Below are 22,014 nucleotides of genomic sequence, written 5' to 3' on the forward strand. Positions count from 1 at the left end.
CTCACCAGTAACACAGATCGTTGTTCCTCAGCAGCTGGTCCACCATGTGCTCCACTCGGATGAACCAGCTGGGCACTGCTTTGTAAATGAGGGGAGTGTCTGACCTGGAAGCCAAAATGCAGAACGTGGCTGGTCAGACTGAGGCAGGCAGGGGCCCAGGGTTAGCACTGACCCTTTGTTTCTAACCGACATCAGCCCCACCTATTGGGCTTCCTGCTGACATTCATTTTTATTGCAAATACTAATACCTACGTGCTCAGAACTGGTCATCTCCCTCCGCGATACTAAGAACGTAAAGGCTATAAGAGAACAAGATAAGAAAGAAAATACAGCTCTGCTTGTGACAGTTGTCTAAGAAATGATGTCAGCTTCAGCAAAGGGAACCCATGAGAACACAACAAATATGATGCCCCTGCATATACCATTTTCATCCACATCTTTATAGTACGATGTTGTATTAAAACCTGCAACACATTGTATTTCTCACTAAATTCCATTAGAAAATTTTACAGATTCATCTCATCCAAGAGAAAGGTGACCTCAACATAAAATGTATTTGTGTATGTCTATATTTCTCACATAAAATCTGAGGAAAGAAATAACTAGATACGAATCCTTAAAATTTTCCTTAAAACAAGAATAAAGTTTTCAAATACCAAAAGATACAAATGAGATGGGAACCACGAACTAATAATGGGATGGCACACATACCAAGTTCCCCACAAACCTGAAGCCACTCCCCTCACCTCCAGCAGAAAGGGTAGCTGTGGGTGAAAGTGCTGGCAACAAGCAGTCGGCCTTGCTCCTTCAGGGTCCGGATGATATTTTTGTCAGCATCCTATTAAAAAAATTAAAATCCAGCCATTAAAGTAGCCTGTAATACTTCGTAACACAATATAATTGAGTATAGTATTAAGGGGGAGGGTGCAGCTTAGTGGTAGAGCATATTATAAAAATACTTGGCCCACATTTTAGCCACTGTGTAACTTGAAATACTTTTAAAGTACATTCCATACCATTCAAGGCAGTGAAGTTTTCAATCAGCAACGATTACTGATCTTAAGGTCATGAGTCTGTCTTTTCTGATCTTACGTGCTGAAACAAAGCCAAACCAAACCAACTTCCCAGGGGAAAAAAAAAATCCTAGATATGGAAACTATTAAACAAAAAACCGATGAATGAAAGAAGTATGATGAAACTGACACCTTTTGAAGCCACAGAGACACAGACCTTCACATATTGTCCTGCAAAATCCGTCACTTCCGCCGTGAAGCAGCCCGAAGCATCCACAGGGCAAATAGGGAGAGAGTCTTTCTGGATGATGTTGAAGTCCATGCAGACCCGATAGTCATCCTGGGGAAAATATCTAATTTGAATACTGACCATCTATTAGGTATATTAAGCAATTGTTCATTTTATTGGGTACAGTGGCATGGTAGCTTCTCAGTCAGATGTATACAGAAGTCTTTGCAGATAAAACATACGATATTGAGGATTTGCTGTAAGACCTTCCAGCCAAAACAGAAAAGGTGCTGGGGAAGGGGAGAGGGAGCAAGACAGATAAAACAGAAATTCCAAAATGTTCATAGTTAATGTAGTTTGATGATGCAAACATAAGGAAATTATTATATTTTCTTTATGTCTGTGTTATGTTTGAAGATTTCCATAATAAAATCCCTGCAAAGGTTAAGTATTGAAAAAAAAAAATGACCAGTGGAGGCAGACTAGCTTCATGGCCTCTCTCACTGACAAAGTGATCAAGCCAAGAGGAATTTGTCTGTCCCCACTGGGTGCTACACTGGCATGAATGCACTATTACAGCGTCAGGCACTGAGCTAAATGCTCTATATGGATGGTTCCATTTAATCCTTGTAAGTACTATCATCCCATGTTACTGAGGAGGAAAAGGAAGTCCGGACAGGCTAAGTAACTTACCCAGGGACAGTCTGCTGGTGGCAGTGCTGTGACTTAAGGTGAGGTCTGGTTCTAAATGCATGGCCTTAATCCCTATGCTCTTTCGTTTTATTCATATACAAGTGACAGAAAAAGGATTCTAGTTTTAGAAAAATTACTCTGGGCAAAATTTAAAATTAATGACACTGCATAGCTTTGAGGAAAGAGGTCAAATTCTCTCTTCTGATCATGCAGTATTTAATCAGGAACACAGCAGAGGTGACGGAAACTTTCTGCATTGTGATGGCTGCGGTGTCCGTATGACTGCATGACTCGTGCCCTTGTCAAAACTCACAGAATTGCACATCATAAAGAGCAAAGTGCATTGCAAGTAAACTGTGAATGAATGAACACATTCTAGAAAGATTAAATACCCAGCAACACCCAGGATTTAGCCCATCATTTTCAGAGATCAACTTGGTGAACAGGAATCACGGATACAAGTTTTATAAGCCATTTTTGGGGCAGTGAGCCTGAAAAGAGGTTGACTCCACAGTTTGAACAAGAGCAAGCAATATCTGTCTGTCTGTCTGTCTCTCTCTCAAATACACACACACACACACACACACGACTCAGTGGCCACTGATGTTAACTTCTCATAAACATATATGCAAGATTTATACTACTCACAGCACCGAAGTACGGAGCTTGGTGTACAACCCCAGTGCCTTCTTCCTCCTTCACATAGTTGTCAACCAGCACAGTAAAGGCACCGTTCTCTTTATACTGGAAAAGAAAGGTTATCAGGCTTCACAGATGAAACAAGACCACATCATCACATTAATTTGATAATGTTTTTGGTAAGAACCTGAAAAAAAATTTTAACATCCAAAAATATTTTCAGAAATAGAAAAGGCAGAATAATTCAGATTGGGAAGAAACATGCTAATTCCATACATCTATCCCATGAATAATGGTCCAACATTTATAAATGAAATCAGTATCTGAAGACTTGCAGAGAAAAATTTCTAACTTTCTTAGCCACAAAACTGCTTTTTCATCCATTCTCTGATCTCACCCTGCTCCAGCATGCAGTTTATCATGAAAATGTCTCAGAAGACACGCTCCCTCAATGCTTGCCTTCCTGGTACAGTTTCAATCCCTGCATATGGTTTGCTGTGTCTTTTCCTTTCAGTCCAGCTCAGGTTATTTAAGTAATAAAGGCAAACTTTGAAAGAATCAGGTTGGGAACCGATTTACAAGTTCCAGTTATAGGTATTCCATCCACCGGAATACTGAGAGGAAAAGTTTCCAGCTTGATTTTCTTTGTAACAACAATAAACTTCATACATTTAAGACCACAGATTACTTTTTTCTACTTTCATTTCTTAATATTTCTTTTCACATACCCTTTGTTTCAGCCAAACTAATTCTTTGCTTTCTTACCTCCTTGCCTTTGTAAAAAGTACTTTTAGAAATGATTTTCACAATTAATCCTATAATCCTGTGAAAAAAGGCACGCGCAGTCCCATGTTTAAAAAGTATTTTGGTTGTATCTGAATTTCACAGGTGAAGAAACTTGAAACGAAGACAAAGGTTGGCCCAAATCACACAACTAGTAATGGTGAAGCCGGGACCTGAAAGGTCTTGTGGTTCCAAACACAATGTTATTTTCAGCTAGATCACAGATGGCTAATCCTTCGGCATTCACTTAAAACTGAACTTGAAAAATACCCATGTATTTTTAACTGCTGTAACCCAAATCACCTGGAAATATTGTTAGTGGGGAATGACAGGTGCTAAAAGTTGTGTCTCCGATAGTTTAAACATGGAGAGAGAATATGTGTGTCCTCAGAATCAGATGCAGGAGCAGGGAATCCAAAGGTATCTATCTTACTGTTTCTAACTGTAGATAAAGAGACTCTGCACCCCATTCCTGTCTCTCAGAGTCCAGTTCCAGATCCTGCCCCTGCCGGGCTGAGCTGGGTCGGCATTCACACAGAGCTATGGCGCTGCCCTCCACACACCGCATCTCCTCTCGTAATTTCCGCGTCATGCTTCCAAACACGTGTATTTTAGGCATACCTCAGATGATTTTTGTTCTAAGTCAATTTGTAGCATCTTTCTAAAACTCACCAGAGGTCCCAGAAGTTTCAGGAAGCTAACTGAATGGACAAGTGTTAGTCTTAAATAACTTAAATCGGTATGAAATGAGTGCATGTGCCAGACAGACTTCCAATTGAACCCAAGGGTTCCTTTCTATTGTGTCCACGTGCATTTTCTGAGAGGGCTGAGCTCCATCAGGTTCTCAACAGGGTCTACAATTCAGAAAGGTCACTGATCTAGTCTAAGAGTTTTAAGACAAATAAAAACAAATACAATATAAAACAAAACGTGTTAAGATACACAAGAGAAGAACGCAGTAATGACATTTTTCAGAGGGAGAAATCAAAGAACCATTTCAGAAAATGCTTTTTTTTTGCAGATGGCAACTGAGTTCAGCCTTGAAGAGTATCAAGATGATATGACATTACAGAATGATAAAGTGTTTTTTCATTTTAAATAGGAGGAAAATTTAATAAAAACAAAGATAGGGAGGGAGAAGAAAGGGCCAATTTGACAAAAGCAAAGGGTATGTTTAAACGACTGCAGGCTCACAGGGAGGGGCCGGACTAGGCAGAGCGCTCGGAAATCCATTAGGAGGTAAGAAACTTGGGAAAACACTCAGGTGCACAAAAACGAAGGGACAGAGGTGAGCAACACTGTGGACAGAGCCCAAAGGGCAGGATCATCTGCATTAACCAAACTGTGTCTCTGCCCTGAACCAGACCAGAGTTGTAAACACGTATTTCACCTCGGGCTGCGACGTAAGGCTTTGTGGCTAATGCTGTCTTACTGAGCACAATTTCTGTATAATGTGAAAACCAGGCAGGTCTGAGGGTGCTGCTCATTATTCTACTCCAGGCCCCATAAATAAGGACCAGCAGGAAATTCCTGCTGACGGTTCTTTGTTGTGGTGGTTGGTGGTGGGGCTTACAACTACAGCTATGGATTCTCTGTTGTCAGAAAATGAAAAATCACGTAAAACAGCCTTATGACTCTTACAAAAACTGCTGCTGAATGTTTGAGCTCTGTTGTAGTGTCTACATTTAAAGTACCCACCTCGTCAATTCCTTGAAATAAACTCTGTTTACTTTTACACACAAAGTTTTATTCTGAGCACTATTCTAAATTTGTGAAAACAAACAAACAAAAACCCCAAAGACTTTCCTGGGTGATATGCAGACTATAAACAACACAAACATACAGATACAAATCTTACCAATGTAAGTGATTCCTCATGTTACTTGAGAAAAGTATTTAAAAATTCCGAAAGGATTTTAATTATTAAAACAAGAAGGTGATACAAATAGAATTAAATTTTTTTTTAATACTAAAACAGATTTTTGGATCCAGGCACACTCATACAAACAATGCAACAATAAGACAACATGAGTATCTCTCCAGCTATCAAATACACGGGTTGTGGAGAGCCCCTGACAGAGGTCTCTAAGCTCACCTTCACAAAGTAGTCGAACAGAGGCCTGTATTTCTTGCCTTTGAGATAGGCACCAGGAAATCTAGAAAAAAGGAGAAAGGCAAACTCACAATTAAATTAAAATCATCAAAGAAATGAGGCTGCAGCCACATTAAGTCACCACGTCCTTCTGGTTCACTTGCTCCTAAGTCATTAGCACTGGAATGTGTGACCTGAATGTACTTGGTATTAGCACAAACCAAACTTGAGTGACACAGCCTTTGGGCAGTAAAGTATCTCACTTTTTAATGTTAAAGACACACACACATACAAATCAATGATCTGTACACTCACCTTTCAAGGATCTCATAGTCACTCTCTAATTTATAGAGGGCTGGTAATCTGGCTTCCATTAAAATGTGTAATTTTCCTCTGGCAACATCTATGAGAACAAGGGAAAAGTGGAATCAGCTCTCGCTAATTCTAAGGACACGCATCAGTATACTTTTCCCTCCTGCATCAGCTGCATGGAAACGTGCTCAGCACGGACAGGGGAACGCTACAAAGAATGTTGGGGAACACTTGCTTTCCAAATACGAAACTGACAAAAACATCAAATGCTGTTAAGGTAGTTCATTCGTTGTTGTTAATTTTACCTCTATCCGTTTTATGTAAGTTAATCTTTGTTTTCTCCTACCAAAAGCATTGTATGTGAATATTTAAAAATTAATAACATTAGCAAACTAACAAGATCACAAAGTAAAAGTTCCCCATAATCTCATCCTCCCAACCCCAACGTTATTATTTCAGTGTCTATTCCTCCAAGAGTATTTTTATGTATATACTAACATATACACTATATATATGTGCAACTTAATAATTATGGGATATAACTCAATACAATTTTGCTATTTGTTTTCACATAATACACTGTGACTATCTTCCCATACATGAACACATGCAGATCTTTCTCATTCTTTTAAATAGCTCTATAGTACTCTGTTTTATGAAGGTGCAAGTTATTTTTAACGTATCAATTAATACTAGACATTAACACTGTCTTCAAGTTGCCACTACCATGGATTCTGGGATAATGAATATCCTTGTACAGATCTTTGTTATCCTTATTGGACATGTTTCTGGAGGACACTATTCTTAGAAAAGCTGAAACAAATGCATAAACATTTAAAATTTAATAGATACTGACAAATTGCCTTTAAAAATTTAGGCTAATTTAAACTTCCACCTGTAAAGTACGACATACCGAAGAATTTACCAGAGCTTATGACATACATTTACTGTAAGAAAAATGAGACTCTACGGATCACTGTGAAGGCCTTTGCAATTCACTGAAAAACTACCACAAATACTGCTGCCACTCACCAGCTCTGCTCTCAAAGGAATGTCATTTTCTGAATAAAATACAGAACACACAGCCCACCAAGTACAAGAGTCACATGCAGGCAGAGAAATGACACGACTGATAGCCTTTAAGTCCGGCAGGCTCCCTTCAGAATGGCCACGACCCTCAGGTGCACAGGGACCTTATACAGACAGAAATGCACTTGCCCAGAGAAGCAGCAGCAGACACCAGGGCCAGGCTCTGTGTGGACAACAGCTCTCTCCCAGCAGCATCATGAGAAACCCATTCTTGGTCCTAGCTACTTTGAAGGCACAGCTAAATAATAATAATAATAATAAATACCTGTTTACTGATCCCCAATCCTTTCCTGTTCCTTTCTCAATATTCTTCCCTTGACACCACAAGCCATTGTGGATCAAGTCAACTATCTTGGAAAACACATTTTTTTTGGCTATGAGTTTTCCTTCTTTCCCTGGCTTCTCCCTGCTCAGTCATAAACTACTGAAATCTAAAAGTACCAATTTTCTTTTTTCACATAGATTTCTAGGGAAAGGGCCTCACTGAGACCATGGTTAACTTGATATCAGGGAATATTTGAAAGGCGCAAAGTTCTCAAGCTCTGGCACCGAGTCTATGATACTGTGGTTTATAATAAGAAATATATACTTGGTCTTTGTCCCTGTTCCGGCAGAACTCTTAAACCCCGTGAAACATCCTGAGGGATGAGTGGCATAAGTGTCTTTTGTTATGTTAATGAGGTGACATTTGGAACCCCCCCCCCAGGTAACCTAAGGAGGAGGAACCAATCACAGGGTTACAAAATTAGAACTTTCACACCCTCACCTCCAGGCTCCCCTCCCCCCCCCCACCCTGAACCCCTGGGGGAAGAGAGAGGGGTTGGAAATTGAGCTTAATCAGCAACAGCCCATGATTTAATCAACGCACCTGTGTAATACAGCCTCCATAAAAACCGCAAAGGATGGGGTTCGGAGAGTTTCCAGGGCAGTGAACACATCCGCATGCTGTGAGCACAGCACACCCCAGTTCCACAGAGACAGAAGCTCCCGTGCTTGCGACCCTCCCAGATCTCACCCTATTTCTCTCTTTATCTGGCCACTCATGCGTACCCTTTACAATATCCTTTTTTAATAAACAGATAATCTAATAACTACAACCCTACTCTGACTTCCGTGAGCTGCTCCTCAGACCCAAGGAAGTCATGCGTAGGTTAGAATCACAGGTGACAACTGGGACTTACAACTGGCATCTGAATTGGGGATGCAGTGGTGGGGGCGGTCTTGCAGGACTGACTGTGATATCTGACTCTATCTGCAGATACCTAGTGCCTGAACTGAGTTAAGTGCTTGGTAGTGTTGAGAAAACACACATTGGAGATTCCTAATAATGAGATGCCACCTCTTTGAATCTCAAGTTCTTCATCTGTAATAGGAGCATGACATGTAAAAGTGTATTATAATCTGAAAATTGTAAGAAATTTTTACTTCCTATATCTCTATACAATTTTAATTTTTGTGTTAATTTTTAATCAGAAATGAGAATAAAATAACCCTCTCAGAGGTAATTTTCCTGATTAAGTCTAATACATTTTTTAAAAAAGTTCTATTTTCACTCCAGAGAGAAATGTAAGCTTTCATTCTCTCCCAAAATAAGTGAAAACTGTCTTATCCGTATCAATCGTAAGTAACCAGGCTCCCACTGACCTTTAATTTTCACATACTGCATATCTGGATTAACACACAGGGCAAGGTTACTAGGCAGAGTCCAGGGAGTTGTCGTCCAAGCAACCAAGGACACGTTTTCATCTTCCTCCAAAGGGAAAGTTACAAATATTGAAGGATCTTGAACATCCTAAAATAAAACGAGATGAAAAAAAAATTTTTTAACAAAATTCATAACAATAGACATGGAAGAAAAAGGAACTGATCCTAAAGAATAAAATAAACAGATTTTCAGAATAAACTGAGCTTAAAAAAAATTGCCATATTTATATAAAGAAAATACAAAGCAAGAAATTCCCAATACACTTTTAATATAAAGAGAATGCTTTAATAATTACCTTAGTCACAAATAAAACATTTTAAGTGTATCCTGAGGGAAACACAATGGAGGTTTCACTATTACAATGATCTATTTTATAGTAAGTCCATAGTTAGGTCAATAAAGTAATTATTTTGGAAAATAGTTATTTTTTTATTCCAAAATTAAGTCAAAAGCAAAAGCAAAACCAAAAACAATCCTCACAATTGTTTACAACCAACACACAATCAAAGAATTGCCATAACAAAAAAAAAGATAGAAATACTAAGCGTTGGCAAGGATGCACAGTAATCCGTATTGTCTAGTGGAAGCATAAATCAGTGTAACCCCTTTGGAAAACTCTGTTAGAGCGGGAGGCAGCAAACCATGGTCTACAGGTCAAATTTGGCCGTTATCTGTTTTTGAGCTAAGAATGGTTTTAACAGGGTTGACAGGCCCACAAAGTCTAAAATATTCACTATCTGGCCCTTTTCAAAGTTTGCCATCTCCTGTATTAGAACTAAATGTAAGTATGCCTCATGACTCAACAGTTTCACTCCTGGGAATGTAACCAACAGAAATGTGTACCATGCTCCCCAAAAGACAAGTTCCAAAATGTTCACAGTAATACTATTGATAAGAGTCCCAAAATGGACATTACCCAAATGCCCATCAATGTTAGAATGGATAAATTACATACTAGGAAGTAATTAAAAACACAACTACATACAACATGGATGACTTTCACAAACATAATCTCGAGCAAGAGAAGCCAGACACAAAAAAAGAACAAACTGCACAATTCTATTTATATATGGTACCGAATCAGCAAACATATCAATGATGTTGGAAGTGAGGACAGCGGTTACTATGGAGGGGGGATACATGCTAAACTGAAGGGACCATGGGAAGGGAGAGCTTTTGACAGGTTGATTGATAATATTCTTTTTAAACTTTAGGTATTGTCTTCATATATACATTAATTTTGTGCAAGTATATGGAATAGAGCAAGTAAGTGGAGGAGCAAAAACATGTTCTTATTAAACCAGGAAATAGGTACTAAGATGTAAAAAATTGTTAATTTTAGTTTATACAGTAATGGACATAAAAAAATTTAAAAATTAAAAAAAAAAACCACTAAAGGGAAACCTAAATAAAACATCAACAGTGATTTCCTTTGGGTACTGGGATGATAATATTTCTGCTCCTTCTTTATATCTTCCATGGCATCTACATTTTCCACAATGAGCAGAAGCTGCATAAATAAAGTCAACCAGACTTCAAAAGGCTAAAAATTTAGACAATATAAAAATAGTAAGTATTTTTATATACCACAAGTTGGTTTACAAGTTGCAACAGTTGGAAAGACTTCTTCCTGTAATTCAGTTTATTTCTCTAACTTCTGTACGGCTTGCTCTTTTCCAATAAGAGAATGTACTTAATGACTTACAGAAGAGTATAAACTTTGAAAACCCTAGGACCTAACAAGCAACTATGGGGGTCTAACATGTAAAAATTTAGTTGCCAAAGAAACCTCCAGCATAAATACACAAAGATTTATATTACAAAGTGTTTGTTACCATTAAAAGAAAAAAAGAAAAAACGGGCTATAACTCAAATATCTATCAAAAGAATAAATAATTTGTAATCTATTTGTTTTATGATACAACTATACAGCAGTTAAAAATAAAGTTATATGTATCAATGTGAAGAAACTTTAAAACATAATGTTTAGTATAAAAGGCAAGATGTAGAATTAAGTACAATGGGTGAGATTTAAAAACATACAGAACAAAATATACACAAAATGTTTTGATAACTCACAGAGAAAAAAATGTAACAATGAGTGTGTATATGTCCATGAATGACTGAAAAATTGTGCTGAACACTGGAATTTGACACAACATTGTGAAATGATTATAAATCAATAAAAAATGTTAAAAAAAAACCATACAGAACAATGCTATATACTGTTTATGAATACTTATGTAGATAGTAAAAATACAAAAATATGCATGGGAAAGAAACACCAAATTCAGTATAGTGGTTACCTATCAGGATGTAAGAAGGAAATGAAAAAGAGAAAGGTGCAGGAAATAAATAAACTGTGGTATATTCACCCACACAGAAATTAGCGCAAAAGAGTCACAACTACACAGAACATGGATGACTGTCACAAACACAATGCTGAGCGAAAAAAGCCAGACAATAAAAGAACACACAGCGGATCCTTCCATTTCTCCAAAGTACAAACCAGGCAAAACTAAATCCACTATTATCTGTAATATCTGATGTATTTAAAACAAAATAAAGGTGTATTTATTGAAACCCATTAAATGGTACACTTAAGATCTATGCACTTAATTATATATAAATTTTAACCCACTCACCCCCTCAAAGAACACAAACAAATACTGACGTCTGTTAATGACACACATGCTGAAGGGAAAAAACACACATAAAAATGAAGTGCTAATTTCTATAAAACACAGAGGATAGAAAATGTTAAATTAGACTATGGAGACGTAATCAGCAAAACTCAGATTCTGGGGAACTCTGTAAGACAAAACCTGTTTCCCAAACGATTTGCAAGGAAAAAAGAAGAAAAAGACAGAAAAAGAAATGGAAGATCTACATATTAAAACAATTAAATGACAACTATTACCATGTATGATGAACCTTACTTACATATTAATTGGAAAAAAAAATCTAAAAATAACCTGAGGGAAAAAAGGATGCTATTTACGAGGCAAATAGAAATGTGAACACTGATGATATCCAGGAATTAAACGATTACACAACATTTAATATTAAGAATGTTAGAGATTTAAACATAAAACAGAAACAGACTCATAGACAAAGAACACAAACTTGTGGTTGCCAGGGAGGAGGGGAGTGGGAAGGGACAGACTGGGAGTTTGAGATTTGTAGATACTGACACGTATGTATATAACAGATAAACAAGTTTATACGGTATAGCACAGGGAAATATACATAAGGTCCTATGGTAGCTCACAGTGAAAAAGAATGTGACAATGAATACATGTATGTTCATGTGTGACTGAAAAATTGTGCTCTACGCTGGAAATTGACACAACATTGTAAACTGACTATGACAAAAAAAAAAAAAAGAATGTTAAACGTGACTAATGGTGACTTTTTAAGGTGTGATAATAATACCTATGGTAATGTTAAAAGACAAAGATTTTTTTAATCTATTAAAGACATATAATGGGTTATTTACTGATAAAATAATATGTCTGAAGTTTGCTTTTGAAAAAGGGTCTGGGAGAAGTAAGTGGAATGTGTGTAGATGGGGCAGAATTGGTCACAGAGGTTGTTGGGGATACATGAGAGGCACATGGGAGTTAATTACTTTATTCTGTGTATGCCTGAAATTCTCCATGTTAAAAAAGTAAGCAAATACAGCAATATATTAAGATTTGACAAAGCTAAGCCTTTGGTACCCAAGTACTTAGTATATTACCTCTGCATTTTTATATGCTTAAAATATTTTATTAAAAAATACAGTAACACGAACACTATCATAGAAGGGTATTAAGACAACAGGAATCATCACACCCACCTCACAAGGACACGCAAAGATCCAACGGGATGTGTGAAAGCATTCTACAAGATGAAAAGTGCTTTTGAAATGCAAAATTTAATATATAATTTCCAAACCTGAGCCATAAAATAAGAATTCCAAACAAATCAATGTTTAAAAACAAAGAGGGTTAGATAAATTCTGAGAAATAACAACACCCCTTGAATATACACACATGAGAACAGACAGCTCTTATTTCTGACGACTTACAGCCCCTACTCTCTGGAAAAAGTAAAGGAGGACACTTGGTAAACACAAGACACACCAAAACTCTTCTATTATACCAATGACACCAAATTATTTCATTCATCAAAGACAAGACCATAATACTTCACCAATCCCAAATCAGATTCTCCTCCAGATACTTTCAACAAATAAACAATATTATAAGGTCTCAGATGAGGCATAAAAACACCCAAGCTGATAACCTTTATGAGATAGTGCCTGGAGGGAAATACAGCAGAGCTGGACTTATTAACAAAGAAAGGCATAAAAATATAATCAAAACAAGCAAAACCTACGCATTAAGACACATCAATCACAAATCTCACGGAGGGAAGAAAACCCCTCATTTTTAATCCTAACAGAGCCTCGGTTCAGTGACTGGGAACATTACCAGTAAGAAGCGGTCAAACTGAACGACTCCCCAGGCTAACATTCCACGTTGGGGCTAAGTTACTGTGGTCACCACGACCATCAGACTTCTGAGCACATAACAATGCCCAATGATGTCTCACATACCTTGTAATTCTGGTGAGATTCAAAGTTGGAGAGCGGAGTGTTGCATGCAGTGGAGAAGGGCATGACTTTCACACCTCTGTAAACAAGGCCTTTATTGTAGAGTTGTTTGAAGACCCACCTGGCAAGTCAAGAGACAGAATTTTACAACAATTACATAACCAAAGTTCTGTTTCCCCAAATGCAAACATTCTTGCCAGTTTCTGTTTATAGTTTCTGACAGCCAAATAAGTGGAAACACAAGGTCTGTCAACTGGTGAATAGCTGATAAATTAATTATAACAGGTCAGTATAATGAGACATTATGTACACATTAAAAGTGCTAACATCTGCTGACATGGAAAGATGTTCATTAATTAAGGTTGATTGAGAAAACCAATTGATACCATATTGCACAATAAAGTACCAATTATATTAAACTGTACATATCAGTATATATATTTACATTTTCAGAGAGACTACCAAAATAGATTTTCACCAATATATTAACTATGGTTGGGATTTTAGACTGTTTGTTCTTCTTAATAATTTTCTGGTGTATTGCTTAAATCTCACTATGATGGATAGTTTTACAAAGGCAATTTAAAAAGTACAACCACTGGGATTAGGATCAGGTATCTCTCTTACAGTTAGTCAAAAACTGACTGAACACTGAAACGTGTTGCTTTAAGCTACATGTGCCAAGACACTGCAAAACAGTCATGCCAGGTTCTCCTGTGGTGACTATTCACCTCTCCCAATTCGATGCCACGATGCATTTGGTGGGAACCCTTGCTTAACTCTGCCTTTATTTAATTCATTTTTATAGTTCAGTTCCTATGTGGTTGGCACAGTAAATGAATTAAACTGTTTCCCCAATTGCGAAAATACATTTTAATGAAAAACTGTGCATATATTTTCATGGATTTCTTTGGCTTTGAATAAAGTTAAAAAAAAAAAAAGATGTAACAAATTTCACAAGGTTAAGCTCAATCTTAAATTGTATTCTTTGATGCAAGGACATTCACAGGAGACCAAGAGAAGAGAGTCAGATTTGATAAGACACAGATTCAAGCCTAAGAGTCACATAATTTGCTGTGTGATCTCAGGCAAGTCACAATCACTTGCCTTTACCTCAAACAGGGTCCTAACCCAATTCACAGGCCTTTCTGGACCATCTGGGAAAATTCATGTGGAAGTACTTTATATTCTCAAAAGCATCAACTCTATCTAAATTATCACCATTAAATTAATGTTATCATTTTAAATGTATCTCGTACTATTTTTTTTTTAATTCACTCTTAGGTCCAAGTGCCTTATTTATATGCCAACATGTTCCTCAGGAATGACTAACATTCTAATACTAAGAGGCTCTGAAGACTCCTTTCCTCCATTCAGGTGTGTTTTATGTAAATTAGGAAGTATGATGTAGAGTTACACTGTCCAGCATGGCAGTACCAGCCACATGTGCTCATTTAAATTTATTAAAATTTCTAATTTCTAGTTTTTTGACCATACTAACCACATTTAAGTTCTCAAAAGTCCTGATCTAGAGCACAAATAATACCTTCTTTGTTCGATGTTTAACATAAACCCTGCTTTTTATTTTTTATAATTTTGGGGGGGGTTGGGGAGGTATTTAGGTTTATTTTTTAATGGAGGTACTGGGAATTGAACCCAGGACTTCATGCAAGCTAAACAGGAATTCTACCACTGAGCTGCACCCTCCCCTCTCCTGCTTTTAAGATACTTAATCAGCTACTCAATAAAATGGGAAACCCCCCGTCCAAAGTTGCTGCCATGCTGGATAATTTGATCAGCTCCCACTGTTGGGTATGTGGGTCTGAAGATGTGCCCACAAGGGCATGTCAGACTCAGAGAGTCTGAGAACTGCCCCAAGCTCCTCAAAGGCAAATGACATACGCTAAGCATGAGCAACAAAAATGAGACCAGGTAGACAGAAAGGCAGTAAGAGGCATGAGTGCCTATAGTGCAGTGCAGAAAAAAATGCATCCTACAAAAGGGCTTTGAACTCACCTGTGATTATGCATAATTTAATAAAAGGTAAGACTTCCTCAAGGCCTGAGTCATGCACACTGGGCATTTTGCAGCCATAATAATGGTTTGCCCATTACTGATATGCAGTGATTCTCACACTACTGCAGGAGGCTCAAGTTAAAGACTGGCACTGCAACAGCTGTCTTATAATAGTAAGAGGAAGCAAATTCATTTTGAAACTGTTACAAAACAGTGACTGCATAGACAACTTCTCTCAGTAAAAAATTCAAGTATATAATCTCTTAGACTTAACTCCTTAAAACAAACAAACTCATTCACTTCTGAGACCTAATTTTCCTAAACTTTGGTACCAATTAATTTGACAAAAAAGGCTTTGACTAACATCAGGACATTTATGTTCTTTATTTATTTCACTTAGTGTGAATAATATGTTCTGATATAGAAATACTAATGAATTTGGTAACAGGTTGCTCCTTATTCTGCTAGGGCCATTATATACTACAGGGCATATGGATAACCTATTATCTTTCTAGAATCCAAAACTGACTGAATTCAAAAATAAATCTAGGGGTGGAAGAGATGAACAGGTGGAGCACAGTGGATTTTTAGGGCAATGCAAATACTCTGTATGATACTAGAATTATGAATACATGTCATTACACATTTGTCCAAATCCACGGAGTGTTCAAGAGTGAATCCTAATCTGTGGACTTCGGATCTGTCAACATAGGTTCATGAATTGTAACAAATGTATCATTTTGGTAGGCGATGTCGATAATGGAGGACACCGCACGTATGGAGGCATAGGGTATATGGGAAATCTCCGTATCTTCCTAACTTCCGTCCCCAGAGATTTCAGGCAAATAATTGCGGACCTGAAACCAAGCTGATTTCATGCCAGAGGACCTATCTACTAAGCAGTAACAAAACAGTCTTTATATTTACAATTTCAAATCAAACCTACCATACGGATTCCATGAATTGTGGATACAGAGTTTTGTAGTCATTGTCAAAGTCAATCCATCGACCAAGTCTGGTAATAGTAGACTTTAAAAAAACGAAAATTAAGAGTTATTAGACAATGGTATTTGTTACTGTACAGCACTTTGTTTTACTTCTGTTATCACTGTATATGATGATTTTGGAAAAACAGATCAATGGTTCAAGTAAATCTATATTGTAAATAACACATTATATAAGGTTAAGAACCAGTTTTCTTGGCATTCATCCCATATGTAGATAATGTTATTTACACGTATTACTACTCCTTTATAAAAGTTGACCAAAACTACCACTTAGCAAAGACCACAGGTCTACTGTTTGCTGGCAAGAATCATCAATGGTTGCTAAAATTAATGAGTCACAGTGTGATAAGAAACAGGATACTCAGCTCAGTGGGAGAGGGCATGCTTAGCATGTACGAGGTCCCGGGTTCAATCCCCAGAATCTGAGTCAACCAACCAACCAATCAACCAATCAATCAATAAAAGTGACAAGGTCATAAAAGATAAAGCCTGAGTGAATGTTCCAGATTGAAGGAGACTTAGGAGGTATGACAACTAAATGCAATCTGTGCTCCTAAATTGGATCTTACACCAGAAATAAAAACTAGTGGGACAACTGGTTAATCTGAATAAGGTGTATAATGTTGATCAGTGTCAATTTCCTACTTTTGATAATTATACTATCGTTATTTAAGGTGTTAGCTTTTGAGAAGTGGGTGATGGGTACAGAGACTCTTCATGTTTTTGCAATTTAAAAAACAAAAAAAGGCTCACATGCATATTATAATCAACAGGATTTTCCCCTACTGGTGACTAGGCAAGAAAAGGTAGATTAAAGAAAGTTAGGTTAGCAGAAAATTGAGGAGCTTCGAAATTTAGGTTGATTAAATCTGATTTTATCAAATAATGAAGACAAGTTTTGAGCAGGAAAGAGCACAACAAACAGTCTTGTGAGAGAAATGACTCGGCAGGCCAAGTGGCAAGAACAAGAGCAAGAGACCAGCTGGGAGACTGTTACAGGGATACAGACAATGGTGGGTGAGAGGCTAGGTTGCAGAATGAATTACTAGAGAAGCAATCTAAGGAGAAAGGCTTAGAAAAAAATGTGACAATGAGTGTGTATATGTGAATGAATGACTGAAAAATTGTGCTGAACACTGGAATTTGGCACAACATTGTGAAATGATTATAAATTAATAAAAAATGTTAAAAAAAATGAGAAGAAAGGCTTGATAGGATTTGACATTTAATTTGATTATGAGGATTAAAGTCTGAAGTCTAGAAGATTGATACTTTGGCAGAATGTGGAATTTTGAAGAATAGCAGGTTTGACAGTCACAGTGGTAAGATAGCGAAGATGGGAAAAAATACAAGCCAGACATGTTAAGTTGTACAGATATATTAATCTGAGAGCCAGGAAGGAAAGGGGGAGTTGTGGACCTTTGTTCGTAAGCCCAGCAGAATAAGAGAGGACAAGAGCCCTGGCAGCACTTGACACTTAATTAAAGGTACCAGCTGTGAGAGCTCTATTGCCAAGAGAAGCAATAAACAAGGTCAAAGTCAAATTAATAAACAGTGGGTCCAAACGTGAATTGCTTTTAACATCTGAATTTTTTAAATGCAATATTGAAGTTAATCGATTTGCAAGAACAGGATGATTCCAGTCATATCCTGTGGGTGCACAGGAGATTAAATATGGAAGACTGATCAAGCATATAGAAATCAGACAAGAAAGTGTTCAGTTTAAGCTAACAGTTTACGTCCCGGAGTTGAAGGTAGAAGCTGAACACTCCTTTAAAGAGGATGACAAGCTCTTTTATGTCCCATTTCTGGTTTCATGCCGTAAAAAAAACAAAGGACCATGAAACATTTCAACTCCCATTTAAAAACTAGAATTTTTGTTCGTTCTACTTAAACAGTCCAACATACCTTCCACTCAGCAGAATATCGCATCACAATTGCTCGGCACTGGCTGTTATACTCTGCAATCCCCAATTTGGCTACATCCTCTGGTCCTCTGATTTCCAGTGTCTTATCAATTTCGTATTCCTGAAAATTTGCAATAAGATTGTTAACATCCCTCCCCTATGAAACAAATCCAATTCAACAACTCTGGAAAATAAAACAGATTTTAAAAAATTAGTTCTCTGAGAAAATGAACTGTGAATAGTATTATAGAAATAAAGCTAAGAAAGTCTGATTATAGTAAAAATTCATACTTTAATATATTATATAACAAAATCTAATGCTTATAAAGAATCAGAACATTCTAAGGCTGGTGACTTGAACATACCACAGGTAAACCATGACAATCCCATCCAAATCTTCTGTCAACGTGAAACCCACTCTGGTGAGCGTATCTTGTAACTATATCTTTAATTGTCCCTGCAAGTATATGTCCATAGTGAGGCAGTCCAGTTGCAAAAGGAGGCCCATCATAGAAGGTAAATCTAACAGAGGTAATAAAAATATGTTATTTTATAACAGATGGCAAAAATTTAGGACAGCATTTTTCTATACATAGCTCCTGTAACAGAAGAGTCTTCAGGGAGAAGAAAAGCCGTGAGACTAGGAAATTCACAACTAACTGGTAAGATACTTACTGGAGTCCCTGCCTTAAAAAAAAGCTAATTATGATGGAGCTGGAGAGACCTGCATTGGACCATCCATTCTTCATTTATTAACTCCATGAAATAAGGGAAGTTGTTTACCCTGATCCTGAATTATCGAATCTATGAAACAGTCCAACAAATGCCTATTAAAAAGTTTTTGAGCATAGGAGACACATGAAGGAAAAGTAATTAAAGAAAGAACTGTTCTTTAGGTGAATGAAGACTAGAGACAGGAAGTACTCCAATATGAGGCTACTACATTACTAGTCTAAATGCTTAAATGAGGGTGGTGAGGAGAAAAGCATAAAGGAAGAGGGTGATGATATATAAACTCTATTCAGAAGACCTCTTAAAGAAACTGAATCTACCCTAATAATGAAGAACTCATTCATTCAACATGTACCTACTACTGAGAACACACACTACATAGAGAGGTAGGGGACTCTAGGGACACAAGAATGAATAAAGAGTTTGTCATAATGAAACTTAGAGTAGGAAATGATGATTTTTTAAGACTCTACTTTTAACAAAGAAGTTCACATACTTTGGCTTATGTTTTGATTGCTTTAAGCATTCTTGAAAACAATTATATTTGGACCAAAACTGCAAGATTTTCTCTTCTTCAGCAGGAAAATCGATGTTTTCTGGCACTTGTTGAACCATTTTGTTACTGCAAGAGAAATCAAATTTATTATTCTCAAAGGAGAGGTCTAGGGAAAACAGTACCATACATTAAAGTGAATACACCTGTCACTACCCATGATACTACATGGTGTTTAAAAAAAAATTACAGGTTTTTTGAGGTAAAGTTCACATAGCATAAAGTTCATCTTCTTAAAGTGTAAAATTAAATTTTACTTTTTTTTTTTTAGGTATAGTTGCAAGGTTGTACAATCACAACCACTCTCAAATTCCAAAACATTTTCATCACCACTCCCTTTCCTGCCCTCCCAAACCAGTGCATATTAGCAGTCACTCTTTCCCTCTCTCCCCAAGCCCCTGGCAACCATTAAATCGCTTTCTGCCTCTCCAGATTTTTCTATTCTGCACATTTCTTATAATTGGAATTATGCATATAAGCCTATTGTGCCTGATTTCTTTTACTTCAAGGTTCATTTATTTTGGATGCATACTTCGTTGCTTTTTTATGGCTGAATAATATTTCATTTTTTGGATAGGCCACTTTTTGTTCAACCATTCATCAATTCATGGATCTTCTAATTGCTTCCACTTTTGGACAGTGCTGCTAGGAATATTCATGTATAAGTTTTTATGTGGACGTATGTTTTCAGCTCTCTTAGGTAAATACCTGCTAGATAATATGGTAACTCTGTTTAACTTTTTGATAAACTGCCAAAATGTTTTCCAAAGCTGTTGCATTACTTTACATTCTCCCAGCAGTGAATGAGGATTCCAGTTTCTCTACATCCTCACCCCTTACTGTCCATCTTTGAATTACAGGAAATTCTAGTGGGTATAAAGTGGTATTTCACTGTGGTCTTGATTTATATTTCCCTAATGATTAGTAATGTTGAGCTTATGGGCCATTTTATGCCTTCTTTGGAGAAATTTCTATTCATCCTTTGCCCGTTGTTTAATTGGGATGTCTTCATATTGTTAGGTTGTAAGAGTTCTTTTTATATTCTAGATACAAGTCCCTTATTAGTTTGAGGAGTTGCAAACAATTTTTCCTAGTCCGTGCGTTGTTTTTTATTTTCTTCATGCTATACTGTCTGAAGCACCAACATTTTTAATTTTGGTGAAGTCCAGTTTATTTATTTGTTTTGTTACTTGAACCTTTGGTGTCATGTCTAAGAAACCACTACCTACAACAAGGTTGTGAAGTTTCTGCTTTTACATTTAGGTCATTGATCCATCTCGAGTTATTTTTGTATATGGTGCGAGGTAGGAATACATGGTACTTTTAAAACTATTATAAAAATTTTGTCCAATTCACACTCTTTACTCATTTTTCAACTATAATGCAACATTAGGTAATTGTATATAAAATGCTTCTTAAAAGAAGACAGTCTTGGTAATTCGAATGATTCATTAATAATCTGAAAAATAAATCTCAATGTAGGTAAAAATTCTTACCTACATTCACAAGACAAAAAGCACTTCTATTGCAATAACCTACTCTTTTTGAGGAAAACAGGTAAAATCTAAAACATTTTTAAGGCTAAAAAGATAAGAATCACATTCAAATATTTCCTAGCTCATTCTAATTTTCCATTTTATCATTTTTATTGTTTATTGGTGATTTTTATAAAGAATAAACCCTATTCATCTCTGATTTAGTACCTAGTGAGAGGACTCTTAAAAGTGTCTTTTTGAGAGTTAATAATTGCATGCAAAAACACTTGGTCAATCAGGGCTTAACTCTCTAGTTAAGCAGCCTCAAGACCACTCCTCCTCAAAGCCCATTTCTTCTTGTTTTATAATTCTAAGACCGTTGGTAACTAGACTTCCAAGCCAATATCAGATTAGAAGGGGACAGGATTGCTAATAATGAGAAAACAAGAGAGAGGATGGAAAACCTTAAGAATTCAAGAACTGTAACACAGTCTAGGATAACTGACTCTAGGACCAAAGAGACTTACATGCCTCAACCAATTTCTGAAAACACTGAAGTCTAAGCACAGTAATTAACCCATGCCATCAAAAAAAATTTTTTTTAAGTTTGTTATAAGCTGTGTCTCTCCTTTTTCCCTCTTTTCATTTATTTTTGAGATGTGAGAGTACCTTTGACTTTTATATAAGAAAAAATTAAGAAAAGAGCAGATGGGTCATTTAACTCAACTCAGTTAAATGAGTGTGCCATTAAATGTTATTAAGTAGAAGTTTAAAGGGATTTTGGATCTTCCGCTCTTGTTACAACCTCTAGCCTTTCAGACAGAGAGGGGTGTTAGTCTGTGCATTTACTGATATAGTAGGAGCCCCACTGGTTCAGTGACTACTTTATTAGAGGCCAACTGAAACACAAGGGATTACATTTGAAGACTAATAGATTTTTAGATATTAACACATTTATTTCTGTCACTTCTAATGCTTGTCAAAGCTGGTCCTGTGATTGCCAGCGTCTATGGGAGCTGATCAGAGCAGATTTGCAAGCCCCACTTTGTTTTGAGGAGTCAGAACCTGCTTTTTAACAAGATCCCAGGGGATTAGCATGCACATCAAAATTCAGGTCATTCTCTTGAAATTTTCTGATCATTATTTAGGAATATCTACCTGAATTTTCT

The 22,014-nt window shown here is 36.8% G+C and overlaps 1 protein-coding gene across 1 annotated transcript in view; it reads right to left on the bottom strand.

Annotated features, from left to right (window-relative positions):
- Positions 1-22,014, bottom strand: part of IARS1 (isoleucyl-tRNA synthetase 1) — a 67,422-nt gene that overhangs the window by 41,938 nt on the left and 3,470 nt on the right. Inside the window, exons 2-13 of the mRNA XM_072959065.1 lie at positions 19,314-19,439; positions 18,451-18,607; positions 18,087-18,206; positions 16,118-16,200; positions 13,159-13,276; positions 8,495-8,642; positions 5,765-5,852; positions 5,453-5,513; positions 2,584-2,679; positions 1,231-1,353; positions 747-838; positions 6-104 (exon numbers count right to left, since the gene is read on the bottom strand). Of these exons, the coding sequence (XP_072815166.1) occupies positions 6-104; positions 747-838; positions 1,231-1,353; positions 2,584-2,679; positions 5,453-5,513; positions 5,765-5,852; positions 8,495-8,642; positions 13,159-13,276; positions 16,118-16,200; positions 18,087-18,206; positions 18,451-18,607; positions 19,314-19,432 (1,304 nt within the window). The 5' untranslated portion in view covers positions 19,433-19,439. The remainder of the gene's footprint in view (positions 1-5; positions 105-746; positions 839-1,230; positions 1,354-2,583; positions 2,680-5,452; positions 5,514-5,764; positions 5,853-8,494; positions 8,643-13,158; positions 13,277-16,117; positions 16,201-18,086; positions 18,207-18,450; positions 18,608-19,313; positions 19,440-22,014) is intronic.

This window comes from Vicugna pacos, chromosome 4, assembly GCF_048564905.1.
Source record: "Vicugna pacos chromosome 4, VicPac4, whole genome shotgun sequence".
Lineage (NCBI taxonomy): Eukaryota > Metazoa > Chordata > Mammalia > Artiodactyla > Camelidae > Vicugna > Vicugna pacos.